General features: G+C 41.7%; 1 protein-coding gene across 4 annotated transcripts in view; it reads left to right on the forward strand.

Moving 5' to 3' along the window:
• SOX5 (SRY-box transcription factor 5) overlaps positions 1 to 17,138 on the forward strand; it is a 282,377-nt gene extending 265,239 nt beyond the window's left edge. For all 4 annotated transcript variants that reach the window (XM_040345422.1, XM_040345423.1, XM_040345425.1 and 1 more), the window contains 4 exons: positions 8,132 to 8,240; positions 10,267 to 10,440; positions 14,632 to 14,848; positions 15,952 to 17,138. In XM_040345422.1, the coding sequence (XP_040201356.1) occupies positions 8,132 to 8,240; positions 10,267 to 10,440; positions 14,632 to 14,848; positions 15,952 to 16,249 (798 nt within the window). In that variant the 3' untranslated portion in view covers positions 16,250 to 17,138. The remainder of the gene's footprint in view (positions 1 to 8,131; positions 8,241 to 10,266; positions 10,441 to 14,631; positions 14,849 to 15,951) is intronic.
• Positions 17,139 to 17,390: the final 252 nt, after the last annotated feature.

Below are 17,390 nucleotides of genomic sequence, written 5' to 3' on the forward strand. Positions count from 1 at the left end.
ATTGTATTCTGACAGTGTTTTTTTTTTAGTGCTGTGTTATGCTGACAGGGCCACCCACAGCTCAAATTCAGCAAGAATCGGGTGACATTAGAGCCATGTCTGGCAGGCTTAAGCGAAGCTATGTGAATCGTGAATAACGAGATCACTTTCTAATCGCAGAAGATTCACAGTGACAAACAAAATCTGTACAACTGGGATTGTGGGCGGTTTTTCCTTAAACCAATTTCTTTTTTGGGTTTGTTGTTTGCTAATCTAAGATGAGAGCAAATCTCATCATCCTCATCTGACACCACCCTGCATAGTATTGCGATATTCAGATTTTCTGCAGAGAAAGACAAACTTTATGTAATAGAAAAGATTGTTCATCTGAAACTCCAAACAAAGATTCAGCCCACATCCCGCAGAGGGTTCCTTTACCCAATCGAATATTCTGTAAATAAAGATTTTATTACTTTCTTGCCCATTGAGGGACACTGGAAGTCATCTACTGTTAGGTTATGCTTCTGTAGGTGGCAGTAAAACTTGACAGTAGACGACATCCTGTGTCCCTTAATGGACTCCAACAAAGGGATTTTGTGGAGTAGAAAAGTTTTTTATTTTTATTGCAGATTTGGGGCCAGATCCACAGCGAGCCGCCGTAACTTAAATATTCCCATTTAAGTTACACTGCCGCAAAATGCCGCAAAATTTCTACCTAAGTGCCCGATCCACAAAGCACTTACCTAGAAATTTTCGGCTGTGTAACTTAAATCCGGCCGGCGCAAGGCGTTCCTATTCAAATGGGGCGAGTCCCATTTAAATTCGGCGCACTCCCGTGCCGGACGTACTGCGCATGCTCACAACGTCATTTTCCCGACGTACTTTGCGCGGTTTTACGTTGCGCCGGGTTTTGAGAATCGCGACGGGCGTAAAAAAAAAATACGAGTTGCGGCGGGAAAAAAAAAATGTGAAAAAAAAAGACGGAGACGCCGGATAGAAGGGTCTACTTTTACAAGGCCTAAACAGTTTAGGCCTTGTAAAAGCAGCCCTAATTTTGCGTTTGCAAACTAATACTTACAGAGAAAAAACGTAGCGTAAAAGCTTTGTGGATCTCCGTAAGTGCTAATTTGCATACCCGAAGCGGCATTTCGACGAGAAATGCCCCCAGCGGCGGCCGAGGTACTGCATCCTAAGATCCGACAGTGTAAGTCCCTTACACATGTCGGATCTTCTGTCTATCTCTTGGAAACTGATTCTGTGGATCAGTTCCAAAGATAGAAACAGGGATACGACGGCGTATCAGTAGATATGCCGTCGTATCCCTTTTGTGGATCTGGCCCTTGGTCTCTAGGTGGGAAAATTACAGAACAATCTCTATTTTCTCATTCTCCTTTTCTCAGGCTGCATAAATATTTGTCAGCATTGATATGTCTCGATTATTTGGCCTGAAGATAAGTGGAACAGCTTAGAATTTTTTTTCCCCGATTCTCCTGACAGTCTGAAGCCCAACGCTCTGTTTCCATCTAATTTTAACTGTTTGGGCGGCTGCCAGAGGACTCCATCTGCGGAGGTGTGTACAAGATGGACCCCGATTCCCACTAGTCTCCCTTCCCTCATACGAAGAACACCGCCACGTATAGTTCGAGATGTTTCTCTGAGTTGGAGGCTGGCTTATTTCATTGGCCTCCCGCTCCCGTACGTTTACAGCTGTGCGCCTCCGATGGGCAGTGGACCTATTTTCACAGATGGTCAGTAAAGTACGTCGCAGCCCTGTCGCTGTGCCTCGTTTTTCATCATGCCATAAGTTCCAACTAATGAGAGCCCACGCACGCCAGAGACTGATTATGTGCGAGCGTGCAGGCCTCGAGAATGATTTAATTTTATTTTTCTAATGACAGCAATGTAAAGATATAAGCGGCAGCCCAGTAATAACTTGTAGCAGAGGCTCAGTCACCACATTCATTTTATTTCCTGCCAGGACTTTAGCTACACTTCAAAATTGTATTGACTCTTTCAGGTCAGGGCTGCTGAAACACACCAGAGTTCTGAGGGGTCCTCCTGTCACCTAATTCAGACTTGTAATATCTCAGCAGCAACTGAAATAATAAACACATTTAGTAGAATTATATATACTGTATGTACAGTAAATGGAATAATAAAGATTCAATGATTACCTTGAATCATAGGTTTGTAACTTTTTATAGTGTTCTAAAGGAATCTGTACATATTGTATTATACTATTGTTATATTGGATTAGAAGAATAAAGCAATAACTAACAATGTTTTATTTATTTCTTTATTGAGAAAGATACATACCACACATACTTTAATTATTATACATTTCAATAGCTCTGACATATTCTGCAGTGCTGTACAGAGAACACATCGATCCAGTCACATGAGTCTCTGTACCAGAGAAGCTTATCCTCGCCACAGTCATTGCATTATTATACATTTATATAGCGCTGACATATTCCGTAGTGCTGTACAGAGAACAGAGCCAGTCTCCTCTGCACCAGAGGAGCTTACACTCTAATGTCCTCACTACAGTCACACACTATTATTATTATTCATTTATATAGCTCTGACATATTCCACAGTGTTGTACAGAAAACACTGAGCCAGTCACATCATTCTCTGCACCAGAGGAGCTTACCCTCAAATTATTATAAGGCCCCGTACACACGATAGAATCCATCCGCTGAAAAATCTCAGCGGATCGGTTTCAGCGGATAGATTCTATGGTGTGTACATTCCTGCGGATATTTATCCGCGGAAATTTCCCAATTCCAGCAGATAAAAATTTGTAGACATGTCTACAAATCTATCCGCTTGAATTGGCTCCCGCGGATCGATCCGGTGGTCTGTACAGACTCACCGGATCGATCCGTCCGAAGGGATCCCCCGCATGCGTCGTAATGATTCGACGCATGCATGGAATTCCTTTTATGACAGCGTCGCGCACGTCGCCGCGTCATCATCGCGGCAATAGCGCGACACGTCATCGCGAGGGGATTTCGGCGCGGATTCCGATCCGATGGTGAGTACACTCCATCGGATCCAAATCCGTGGAAATCCTCTCGAGGATTTATCCGCGGATACGGTCCGGTGGACCGTATCCGCGGATAAATCCTCTCGTGTGTACTAGGCCTTAGAGGTGCACTGAATGGAAACTGATTATTTAGGATGCACGTGGCCGAAACCGAAAAATTACAGTTTATTTTTTAAATATATATTTTTATTAAGTGTATTATATTCGACTTTTTAATTAATATCATGAATTTAAATGAATATCAATTTATTGTCGGCCATTACTGGCACCTTTAGCGCAAGAAAAGCTCAAGAATTTGGCATCCCTTTAAATTCTTTGTCTGTCTTCACACTGGTCTGTTGCACTTCTGTTCATTTTTGGTGAGTAAAAAAAAAAACGCATCAAAAACGATCCTCCCTTTGAAATGCTTTGAAAACGCAGCAAGCAAGTTACGTTTTTGATGCCTTTTTTTGAGTCGCATGACCTATGGAAAACACACCATAAGCACAGTAAAATCGTCGTAAAATTGCGAGCGTTTTCGTGCCGTTATCTGCACCTCTTTCTGCATCGGCAAAGTGCCGAAAACACCATTTCACAAAATGTCAGTGCATCTCTATTATTCGGATAAAGTTTTTTCCAATGGGAAAGGGAAGGGGATAATTTGCGGTGCGTACTTTAGCAAATTGATAGTGATGAGAAAGCACAATTCTTGTTCGAAAATTACAAAAATGCTTTATTTATGAATACAAAACATACAATACAATAGTTTAAAAGAAAAGCGGACAACCAGTTTGTTGATTTGATTCAGTGGATAACACAGCATCAGTCAGTTGTAAATATGGATGCAACTGGAAAAGGAAATCGCATAGACCCTACATGTTTCGCGGACTTCCGCTTCTTCAGGGGAGGGAGCGATATCCAGTCAAAATATGCAACTGAAAGGTATATATACAAGCATTAACCAGTAAAATATGATACACATTCCAATTGCTTAAATCAGGTACAACATATAATGGTAAAAAATGGTTCCAATATTTTAAAGACCACACTATCTTACCCACGAGTTGCCCACAACTAGCGACAAACACAGAAAACCGCCGAGGTGAAAATGGTCATGTGCATGATCCTGCAAATGAGCAGGAAAAGTTTGAAAATGGTCACAAAAGGACAGTCATATAAGGGTTAACATGTAAGTGAGACAGAGGGAAAAAAAATAATAAAAAATTTCATTTATATAGCTTTGAAATATTCCACAGTGCTGTACAAAGAACACTGAGCCAGTCACATTGTCATGATTATTATTACACTGTCAGGGACTGTAAATGTTAATATTTACTAAGTTATAATATAGTACATTGTTTGTAAAAGGAAAAAAATAAATAGGTTGTCTTTATGGGTTATATAGCAGATCTCTATCCCTGTAATGTGATAATGGAGCACCCCTGGTGGTCAGATGGGGAAAATGTTAAACTGCCTGTTAGTCTGACAGTATAGGATCTTTTAGCAAAAAGTGTCAGTAATTTTATGATTAAAAATAAATCGCGCATTATGTAGACACTTATAAAATAATTTATATAATTTAGTGGTCATGCAAGAGTTTTTTCCCTGAACGTATAATCTTACTGCATGGTATTGTAGGACTGGCACACACAGCACTGGGTACCTGGGCTTGACTGCACTGGCCAACCATTTTTTGCAGAAATTCCATCCATATCCAGGGTTTCCACCACATTTACAGTTGTCACCACCTTTAAAAATAGCAAAAACGGGGGGTTCACCATTATCCTAAGCGCCCTACAGAAGCCCACACAGAGGCCTCACTCGTCAGTAATTTAACGATGTATCTGGATACAGTGGGAGGATTATAGTCCTTTATCTGTGGAAGATTCCAGATACTGGGGGAAGGGGGGTTAACACACTCCGTAGTTTCTTCATTCTGCAGTAATAAAAGATAACTAATTAATCATTAAAACCTCAAAAGGTCTTTTCATCCTCTCTGGTGGTCTGTCGTCTGCACAGCTTTTACTGGAATAATAGAAAGTTATAAAAGCGCCATCGGGGAAGAGGGAAGCGGTGAGCGAGAGTGCACAATATGTTTCATTTCACTCCTCCGATGACTTTTGTCTTGGAGGAGAGGAGCATCGAAGGTACAAGTCTTGGCGGCCATATCTGCTGCTCTTTGAAGAGAGTTCTAAACGCCTCAGAGCGGCCGTTCAGCAAAGTTATGCGCACAGAATGGCGGAGTGCTTCCGTCAAGGTGTGTTCTTCTAGTCAGATCAATGTTACCTGCTTGGCAACAGGATAAAGACATTTGAGCGCCCTCAATGGAGTCTGAATTGAAGTGATAATTAGTGCATGTATTTCTGAAGGAACTGACAACGCATGTCATCATTTCATATCTAATTACTATTTATATACTGAATATTAACAGAATTGTAAATAGAAACATAAAATGTGCAAAAGTTTGGGCATCCTGAATGCAGAAATCACAACCTCCAAATATATCCTGTAGCCAAATAGAAGTCTTCTATTCTCAGGTGCAGAGACACAAGCTACTACAGGAAATCTCACCAGTGTGGGAGGGGCAGAGACACAAACTACTACAGGAAATCTCACCAGTGTGGGAGGGGCAGAGACACAAACTACTACAGGAAATCTCACCCGTGTGGGAGGGGCAGAAACACAAACGACTACAGGAAATCTCACCAGTGTGGGAGGGGCAGAGACACAAACTACTACAGGAAATCTCACCATTGTGGGAGGGGCAGAGACACAAACGACTGCAGAGAAATCTCACCAGTGTGGGAGGGGCAGAGACACAAACTACTGCAGAGAAATCTCACCAGTGTGGGAGGGGGAGAGACATAAACTACTACAGGAAATCTCACCAGTGTGGGAGGGGCAGAGACACAAACTACTACAGGAAATCTCACCATTGTGGGAGGGGCAGAGACACAAACTACTACAGGAAATCTCACCATTGTGGGAGGGGCAGAGACACACACTTCTACAGGAAATCTCACCAGTGTGGGAGGGGCAGAGACACACACTTCTACAGGAAATCTCACCAGTGTGGGAGGGGCAGAGACACAAACGACTGCAAGGAAATCTCACCAGTGTGGGAGGGGGAGAGACATAAACTACTACAGGAAATCTCACCAGTGTGGGAGGGACAGAGACACAAACTACTACAGGAAATCTCACCAGTGTGGGAGGGGCAGAGACATAAACTACTACAGGAAATCTCACCAGTGTGGGAGGGGCAGAGACACAAACTACTACAGGAAATCTCACCAGTGTGGGAGGGGCAGAGACACAAACTACTGCAAGGAAATCTCACCAGTGTGGGAGGGGGAGAGACATAAACTACTACAGGAAATCTCACCAGTGTGGGAGGGGCAGAGACACAAACTACTACAGGAAATCTCACCAGTGTGGGAGGGGCAGAGACATAAACTACTACAGGAAATCTCACCAGTGTGGGAGGGGCAGAGACACAAACTACTACAGGAAATCTCACCAGTGTGGGAGGGGCAGAGACACAAACTACTGCAAGGAAATCTCACCAGTGTGGGAGGGGCAGAGACACAAACTACTACAGGAAATCTCACCAGTGTGGGAGGGGCAGAGACATAAACTACTGCAGGAAATCTCACCAGTGTGGGAGGGGCAGAGACACAAACTACTACAGGAAATCTCACCAGTGTGGGAGGGGCAGAGACACAAACGACTACAGGAAATCTCACCAGTGTGGGAGGGGCAGAGACACAAACGACTACAGGAAATCTCACCAGTGTGGGAGGGGCAGAGACACAAACTACTGCAAGGAAATCTCACCAGTGTGGGAGGGGCAGAGACACAAACTACTGTGAGAAAATCTCACCACAGTTTGTGGTATTTGTCTCTAGTTTTGTGACTTGTATTTATTTTTGGTTCCTCCTGGTCTTGTTGCCATCCTTGATATGAGTATTTTGGATGATTTCCTGTTCCTAATATTATTTTCTCATGTCTGGGCTGACTGGTGCAGTTTTCTTACAATGTGTTATGTGAGACCTCCAACCATCCCTGTAGCGACACATCACATCATACATTTCCTCCTTCTGATCTGTAACAGCTGGTGACTCCGCTGAGCTGCTGCCACAATATCAGAAATATTTGCTTGTGATTTCATAGTGGGCGTCCTGAGCCACCCATAACTAATTAGTGATCTTTATGCCGAATCTGCCTGCCAATTACAAGACATTAAACAGACTTTATTGGCTTTCGGATCGGTGTCTAAGACAGCGTGACACAATTAATTTCTTGGATGACATATGACTCAGTGATGGGTGTCCTTCCTTCTACCTGGATGTCCTCAAAGTTTCTGCAAGAGACAGAAAGACAGATTGTACCAATGTGATTCATCGGTCTCCGCCATAGTGAGGGATCTCAGTGCCTGTTTAACGGAATATGGAGGACATGTCAGTCTTCACTTTCTAAATCTTAGTAATTAATACAATTCCACCTCTGTAAATACAGACTATAGTCATGGAATTTAACCCTTCAAATCATGTTGTTGACACACAAGCAACCTCTTGAGGAAACTCATCACAGTATCATTTGTATACCGTATGTAAATACATATATACGTTCACACTGATTTGGGGTCCACATGGACATAAGAGAACCTGAGGTGTGGAAAATTTAAAAATCCATGTCTTTGTCTCCACCTCCTTCTGTGCACCTCACTGAAGTTAGTTGTGAGTCATACATAAAAGAATACACTTCTTACCCCTTTGTTCCTTAGAAATGTATATGTTCATCACCACTGGATGGCGCTGTGCATATAGAAAGTTTATGATTTGTAGTACAAATGGGATGTAGGAATGCTGGAATTTGCATAATAAACTTCCATCGAATATAAGGGATGACTCATATGCTGACAGCGAATTGTTCTGGTTGCCAGGTTTCCTGGTCAAACACTGTGCTGGATGCAGGAAATCCTACCATGATACAGGGCACTTAAGCTTTTCTGTGTGCTGAGATTACTGATCAGTTTCTTTGTTTTGTTTCTTTCTATTGTTCTTGTATTGTTCTCTGATTTACAATACTTACAGTATTTATTTTATTCTCGCCCCACAGGATAAGCAGTCCCTAGATTGTCTGTCCCAGCAGATGGCAGTCAAGCAAAACGATGATGGAAAGTTCAGTCACAGCATGATGGATTTTAATTTGAGCGGAGACTCTGACGGTAAGTACTGGCTTTACCGTGCCATTAATGGTGTCAATCATTCACACTGCACACTGGATTTCTCCCTCCTCTGATGATTTTGCAGTATAAATGACTTAGCACCACAAATGAAAAAATATGTTACAGTGCTAGAAGATTAAGGCTGTGGGCTTTGGGCGACTTTACCTATGTTAGTCGGCACCAGCACAAGGGACACTTTGGTTTAAATGTAAGTAATGTCCCTTGTGCTATTATTTATTATTATTTTTTTAGTTTAAATTTAGACTTTACTCTAGGTTGACATACACCATATTATTAAAAGTATTGGGAGACCTACCTTTACACGCACATGTGCTAATGGCATCCCAGTCCATAGGGTTCAATATTGAGTTGGCCCACCCTTTGCAGCTATAACAGCTTCAACTCTTCTGGGAAGGCTGTCCACAAGGTTTAGGAGTGTGTCTATGGGCCTGGCTCGCAGTCTCCTCTCTAATTCATCCCAAAGGTGTTCTATCAGGTTTAGATCAGGCCAGTCAAGTTTCTCCACCTTAAACTCACTCGTCCATGTCTTTATGGACCTTGCTTTGTGTATGTGTGAGTTGCAGTTTTGTGCACGTTCCCGACCATCTGCAAAAGCATTGTGTTTATGCACACGCCAAACTGTCGTCAGTGTGGAGCGTTTCCAGAAAAGGTCAGGGACTGAACGGGCTACCTACATGCAAAACACGCCTCACAATACTGTGAGCCTAGGCTCAAGATAAAATATGTACAATGTTTTTGGGGGGAAAACTAGGCTTTCTTTTAGTAATATTATTTTCAAAAATGTTTTTTTTAGGGGGGGAGCCTTTAAAAGTCCCCTTTAAAATACAAATTTAAAAAAAAATTCTCCAACAAAGCATTAAAAAGTAATTAGCAAATTTACGAAAATTGCATTTTCTACATTTTTCACATTTTTATTTTTATGCAGCACTAAAAAACAACCAAATGAATAAATAGGATAATTAAAGCGGTGGTTCACCCTCCTTCACATCATTAGACCATTACATTCGGCATCGTAGCGCGAGCTACGGTATGCCGGTCTTAAATTTTTAATCCCCGTACTCACTGTGCTATCGATGATTGAAGAATCCGACTCCCGCGGGGAATGGGCGTGCCTATGGAGAGGGAGGATGATTGACGGCCGGCTCTGGCACGTCACGCTCCCCGAAGACAGCCGGAGTAGGTCTCGGCTATTCACGGCGCCTGCGCACAGGCTATGCGCAGGCGCCGTGAATAGCCAAGCCTATTTCGGCTATTTCCGGAGAAGCGTGACGTGCCAGGGCCGGCCGTCAATCACCTTCTCTCACCATAGGAACGCCCATTCCCCGGATTCTTCAATCATCGATAGCACAGTGAGTACGGGGATAAAAAATGTAAGACCGGCATACCGCAGCTCGCGCTACGATGCCGAATGTAATGGTCTAATAAAAAAAAACATTTTTTTTTTTTTAACAGGGTGAACCCCCGCTTTAAATATAATTAGTAAAAAGAAGAACCGAGATAAAAAAAAAACAAAAGGGTAGAAAGTGGTTAGATTAGGGTTAATAAGCAGGTAAATGAGAAATCTTTTTTTTTTTCTTTCCTAACTCATGTTTTTTTTTTTGTTATATGTAGGTGACCTTTTGTTGATCTTACTAAGTAATACATTTTACATTGTTACATTGTATTTTATCAATGGCACTTTCAGACTATCTGCAAATATACTTTTACATAGGAGTGGTTGCATTTTGACAGCCACCCCTGCTGTGTAATACAGAGCAGTTGCAAACTGTCACTATGCAGGGGGAGAGGAGCTGGACACAAGAGAATGTGTCCTGAACACTTTGCGGTTAAATAAACATCAAACAATACCAGTCCTTCTATTCCAATCCTTAGTAATACAGAATTTATTATTGTATGTATACAGTATATGTATAATGTATTGCTGTGGAGAAGCCACAGATTCCTGATATTAAGAGCCTTTTTGCCAGGAACGCTGCCTAACTCTCCTCTCATTGTCCTTTTGCAGGAAGTGCTGGTGTGTCTGAGTCCCGGATATATCGAGAGGCCCGGGGCCGCGGGAGCAGTGAGCCACATATCAAACGTCCAATGAATGCCTTCATGGTGTGGGCGAAGGACGAGCGGAGGAAGATTCTCCAGGCTTTCCCCGACATGCACAATTCAAACATTAGCAAAATACTAGGTATGGTCACATTAAGGATAGCAAATACTGTGTGTGACATTGTTACAATGTGTCATCAGTCTGATATATTACAAAGATAATATGGTGTATAAAGCTAGGCACACACATCAACATTTTTTTATTTCACTTATATATGGTAAACTTTTGTAAGAATTGGGTTAATCCAATCATTAATATTTTTTGACCTATTGGCACATAGCCCATTTTAATGCATAAGCTGCAACTGCAAGAGACTGTACAAGAAACCATTGAGGTGATAGTACTTTCCAGGAATGTTCACCTCCTATGAAGTGCCCAGTGATGTCAGATAGGGTAAGACTTGGAACCTGTGTACACCCTGACTGCATTTTCACAGATTCAGAGCCATTGAAATTAAATGTTGGCTCCTACAGGGGTGTAGCTGGTGGGGAGATAGTAAATTCCAGGTTGTACCTTTTTTCTTTTAGTCTGGGATAGCGTGAAAAAGGATTATAAACCCTGTTGGCATTTTCCTGCTATCCAGGGCTCATTTGTAGCAATTTCCCCTCACTGACTTGGTGGCAACAGGTTCAGCAGACAAGGAGTGAGGAAAGTACTCCTAAAAGCAACAAGGACAGACAAATTCTGATTTATCAGTAGAGAAAGAGAAAGTTAGAACCTTTGTCAGATTTTTATTTTTTCTGTGTCCCCGATTAACATTTCCGTCACTTCCTGTTTGGTGAAACCATTGTTTCCAGCACAGGAAGTGGGAGGAATTCTATCCAAAGCAGCCTCAGATAGAAAGAAAAGAGAAGGAAAAAAAAAGTTAGGGCCGAGCTGAATTTTTACTTTTAAAAACTGCATCACATTTTATTATGTCAGATTTTTTTTGTTATACCTTTTTATTAGCTATAAAAGAAGAATGTAAGAGAGACTCTTGATTTAAGTAACTGCTACATTGTATTAACCACCCAACTGCTCTATCGGATCATGAATCTGCTTCATTGTATCATAAATCTGCTCCATCGTGTCATGAATATGTTACATTGCATCACTGCAGAGCATGCCAACTGTGTAGAAGATGGCATCTTGCCCATATGTCACCCTGGTGGAGGTGAGGGTGTCCTTTGTCTCCATTGATACCTTATAAATACATTCTCTTTAAGACAGACACTTGAGCTTAGCTGACATTTCTATGTCTCCCGAGAGCGACGCTGACATTTTAAAGGGTTTCGAGTGTTTTATATGACGGCAAGGTCTGGTCTTAATCAGCCGTTCCCCTGAAATTGTTAACAGAAGGAATCGCCTCTGACTGTTTGGCCCGGGATCAGGAGCGTGCGCACACATCTTTCTTCCATTATTCATACAGTAGTTCACAGACGACGTGCAAATTCATTGCAGATCACGTTAAAAAAATATGACAGACTTCTCTGCCCCGGAAACTCGACTTTGATCTGCTCTGCTTCCAAACAGAGAGCGAAAGAAACAGGAAAGACGCAGCAAGTGCACAGGGAGGGAAATATTATATTAATATACATTTATGTAGCTCTGACATATGCTGCAGTGCTACGTAGAACACTCAACCATTCACATCAGTCTGTGCATCAGAGGAGCTTACGCTCTAATGTCTCACCACCGTCGCACTCTATTATTAATATACATTTATATAGCCCTGCTATATTCTGCAGTGCTGTACGGAGAACACTGAGCCAGTCACATGAGTCTCTGTACCAAAGGAACTTGCACTCTAATGACCCCACCACAGTCACAAACTATTATTATATAATTATATAGCTCTGACCTATTCTGCAGTGCTGTGCAGAGAAAACTGTCGGTCAACGTGAGTCTCTGTACCAGAGGAGCTTACACTTTGTCCTTCATAGTATTCTACATTTTTTTATCCCCATACATGCAACATTCTACTTCGCCAGATTTGTGTTTTTTTCTCTCTGTGTGATTAGTTGGAAGATTCCCTTTGTGTCTTTTATCATGTCAGGCACACAAGAGGAAACGTTGCTCAGGTTTGACAGGGTGTATGTTTGAAGTCTGACTTACACATTGTCAGCTCTCATTATCTGACAGTTCTGGCCCGGCAGACGAGATCTGTCTGGGTTTGTAGTGAAATGGTTTGCAGCACGCGCAGTCACTGTTGTAGATGCTCAGTATCTGTGTCACAGCAGTGCCTTCTCTGTATTAGACAGCCATGCAACACCGTCACATACTTTTCCCCCCAAAAAATGTATTCTATGTGTTTGATTCCTTGTTCTGGGACAATGCAGACCATTTTTTAAAGCTTCTGATATATACATGTGGTTGTTTTTTATGTTTTAAATTGTTAGTTGAGCTCTAAGGTTAGATGAGATTAGTCTCCACATTGCTGATAATTTTCTTAGATGCAGTGAATAGATCTGGTCATCCAGTAACTGTACAAATGTTTATTGCCATTCTGCTGACATAACATATTGGCTCATCTAATCACTGGTGGGAAAATCACCTGCTGCATGGGAAGAGATCTTTTTAATGGGGACAGAGACCACAAATTAAGCTTAAAACCATTGTAAAGGCAGAAGATTATTGATCTTTATGCATTAAGATCAAAAACCTTCTGTGTGCAGCTCTTCCCCTAATACTTACCTGAGCACCACCTCTATCCAGCCTGAGACTTTCCTCGTTGGCTGAGATGGCAGCCGTGCGCCATTGGCTCCTGCTGTTGTCAGTGTTTCTTAATGGACACACAGAGCTGTGGCTCGGTGCCCCCATAGCAAGCTGTTTGCTGTAGGGGGACTCATCAGGGGGAGGGGTCAGGAGACCTGAAGAGGGACAATAGTAGAGGAGGATTGGGGCTGCTCTATGCAAAACCACTACACAGAGCAAATTAGTGTAACATTTTTTATTTATTTTTTTGCCTAAAAATAACAAGCGACTTTACAATCATTTTAATATTGGTGCCAATCCTTCTCCAGTCACCCCAAACATTTTATTAGAACTTTAGCATAATTAAAGTGGTATTAAATCCAAAATCAAACATTTATTATATTGCAGCTTACCAATTCTTAGATGTGGTTTTGGGTTTAATACTGCTTTATTGTTTTGATTTTTGTTACCGGGGGGGGGGGGTGGGGGACACAAAACTGCATTCTACACTGATAATAGATCCATCCAGAGGCCGTATATCCAAGGCGACATAACTTCTCTATAGGCTGTGCTGAGAAACTCCAACCGATAATACAGTGCACATGTCTGGAGTTTGCAGGATACTAATACCAATGTTTGTCAAATAAAAATAACTAAAATAGGATGCATATTATATTTAGATATAAGATCACACCAGTCAAAAACAAGATTACAGAACATGAACTGTTCTAATTTCTCATGCCCTGTACACACGATCGGAATTTCCGATTTTTTTTCTCCGTCGGAGTTCCACACAGACAATTCTATTTCTAAACTCCGACAGAAAAAACTCAGATGGGGCCCACACATGGTCGAAAATATAAGATGAAAAAATTCCGTCTTTTTTCATCGGAAATTCCGATCATGTGTACAAGGCATTAGACTATTAAATTAGGTTTGTAAAATTTAGAAGGTAAACATAAAGTCTACAATTCTATTTACTTTGTACACAGTGCCGTTTTGTTGTACAATCACCACATTGTGTAGGCGATGGAGAAGGCGGTAAAATATAAACTAGAGACTCTACATAGTGTCGGTTAGCTGGGTTGGAAACTTTCAGCCAATTACTGTGGTTAAATGCTACGATTCCACACTAACAGAAACCTCTCTCGATGGTCACAGTCTGCGTCCTTCATGTTGAGGATGTTTTAGGAGTTTTCCCAGTAACTTTTCACTAGTAAATAAAACACTCTTTTGGATTTTTCCTGCTATCGCTCTATTGGAGAAACTTGCCTAAATCACAGTCACAGTGACATGAGTGGAGAAATCAGCAACACAGAGAAATAAAAATGCGTTCCTTTAGAGTAGGGGAATCCTGGAACCCCTTTCAGAATTTTGTTTCGGCCTGCACCCCTTCTGCAGATTTTCCCCACTCCTGTCTGGTGAAACTGTTGTCACTACGATAGGAAGTTGGTGGAGCCCCGATGGCAGTGAACCCAACGGAAGATCTAATCCTTACAGCACTAAAAAAATAGAAAAGGTTTGCCCAGAAATACACCTTCAATCTGCTTGTGTTTTCCATAGTCTGCTCCTTCATAGTTTTCTATTTTATTTGCTCAGGGTCTCGCTGGAAAGCCATGACGAATCTGGAGAAGCAGCCTTACTATGAAGAGCAAGCTCGACTTAGCAAGCAGCATCTGGAGAAATACCCGGACTACAAATACAAGCCACGGCCAAAACGCACCTGCTTAGTTGATGGCAAAAAGCTGCGGATCGGCGAGTACAAGGCGATCATGCGCAACCGGCGGCAAGAAATGAGACAGTATTTCAATGTAGGGTAAGTGGACCTGCTTGCCTCTGTACAGAATTTTCGATTCTTTCTGTATCTCTATCCCAACTCAAGGTCCATCTAATAACATGTAAAAGCCAACACATTTCAGGGGAAGGAAGTGTGTGTTCATCAGGGTGTTGCAGTATTAAATCTGAACACCAGCCTTCAGTTTTGCACTCCTTTCCTGTACTGAAATTGTTTACTTTCGTCATTTTACTGCATACTGTGAGCTTGGTAAAATGCGAATTAGAAGCTACAGCAAGTCAGATTGAGTCGGCCTCATTTTCTGACATCCAGCATCATCTATTTCTTTCTTTGCCACACTTAAGCCGGCCACAGACTATGCGATTTTCTTTCCTGCATCCACAGGTTCTCTCCTGTAGAACTATTATGTTCCCCCAACGGGGGAGGAGTCCTGGCCGTGAGAAAAAACAGTGATTATTGCTATCGGTTATAGCCGCTGGCAATAGTTGCATGAAAAATTGGAGTACCCAATAGTTCGACCAACTTTGGTATAATCAGCCTGCCCATACATGGTTCGAATCTTGGTAATTCCTATTGAATTGGGCGAGATTCAAACATCTATGACTTTGCTGTCCCTGGCCCACCACCTCTTTCATTTTGGGGATTTTAGTTATTTTAATCATGGAGTCTCAGCATCATATGGGTGCTGTCTAGGGTGGTCTACATGCAAATCCACCTATCAAAAGATTTTGATGTTTGCATAACTTCACCAAAGAGCCAGCCCACTGCTTGAGTCGGGGCTGAGATGCCTTGAAAGGAGTACGGAGGTGTTTTTGGGAAGCTATGGCCTCTCACCAGCCATGATCTGCCTGCATTGCATAGAGAAGCACAAAGACCCCAGTAATGATGTTAGTGGGTATAAAATAAGGTATGAAGTGATAACTGAGAAGTTTTATTAAAAAATAAATAAAAATGTAAGGTCATGTTGGTGAAGGGGGGCTGGGGAGCAGATACAATGTTATCTCTAAAAGGATCTAGACCCAAAAAAAGCACTGGTGATATGGAATAGATTTGTTTTTAAAACCTAAAAAATAAAAATGTACGGTATGCCTGGCCAAATTTTAACATGTTTTTCATTGTTCCAGGCAACAAGCACAAATCCCCATCACTACAACGGGTGTGGTGTACCCAGGAGCCATCGCAATGGCAGGCATGCAATCACCTCACTTGCCGTCAGAGCACTCGAGCGTCTCGAGCAGTCCAGAGCCCGGCATGCAGGTCATCCAAAGCACTTTTGGCATCAAAGGAGAGGAGCCTCACATCAAGGAGGAGATGCAAAATGATGACATGAACGGTGAAATATATGATGAGTACGAGGACGACGATCCGGACGCAGATTTTGTCAGTGACAGTGAAAATCACAGTGCGGCACACGCCAACTGATGCAGGATGGGGTACGGCTGGAACTTTGAGGACTTAATAAGGCGCAACCCCGACTCGCCTTCATCAGTGGTGAAGCATGAGCTTTTTGGATACACTGACTGTTACTTTTAACTGTTCTTAAAAAAAAAAATGCTGGGACTTTTAACTGACAGAATAAAACTCTTGACCCAAAATGCACGGGGTTGGAAAAGTAAAATGAAAAACACAAAATACCACAGATTTTCCACCAAAAGAACGGGATAAGCTATGGGTAAACTAATGCCAGTAATCTAGCTGCTCAGCACTGACGTCTTACCCTTCAACTTTTTTTTTTTTTTTTTCATATATAAAAGACAAAAAAAACAACAAAAACTTGGCTGTTTGTTCTACAATGTTCTAGAAAATCTCACTCAGGTACACAGTGCCAACAAGTGGCTTGTGAATGTGTTTTGTCGTTTTGTGCTAAAGTTTAAAGAGGAATACGTTTTTTTTTTTTGTTTTTTTTTTGGTAACGCACCTGAAAAAAAAAATAGATGCTCCTGGCTGGCTCCTCTTCCCCCTTCCTTCCTTCATTTTCCTTGGCGTTGTGGGTGGATCCAAGGGACTGTCGTTGTGTGTGGATACCCGAATCTTTCCAACTGTACTATGGACATATTTCCTCATCTGTTGCATTTCTATTAGCAAGTGCCAAATTTGTAATGATGTGCTCAATTAGTCCATACATTTTTTCTTTTTACATTTCTTTCTGGTCTGTCTTAAGTTTTTAGGACAGTGTTACTTCTTAGACAATCTCTTAAAAGAACTGACAATTGACCAGCAGCTGGTAAAAAAAAATAAAAAATAAAAAAAAAATATTTTAAACTGTAGTTGCAGTTCTCAGGTGATGGCAAGAGACTTAAAAAAAAAAAAATAGAGTGATAAAAAGAAATATTTTATGTATTTTGTGTGCGTGTGAGCGTGCCATGGTTCTTACCATGCTTAACGCGGGATGAAATCCCACATCCTAATTGTCACCAGACTTTAAGAAGCCTTTAATGAATATTTGCACTTGAGATAGTTGGAGAACAGGCGAAAAGAAAGAAAATTATGTTTTGGGGAGAAAAAAAAAGTTTTAAAAATGTTAGGAACTTTTTTTTTTCTTTTTCATATAAATATATATATA

The sequence above is a fragment of the Rana temporaria genome, chromosome 3 (genome assembly GCF_905171775.1).
Source record: "Rana temporaria chromosome 3, aRanTem1.1, whole genome shotgun sequence".
NCBI lineage: Eukaryota > Metazoa > Chordata > Amphibia > Anura > Ranidae > Rana > Rana temporaria.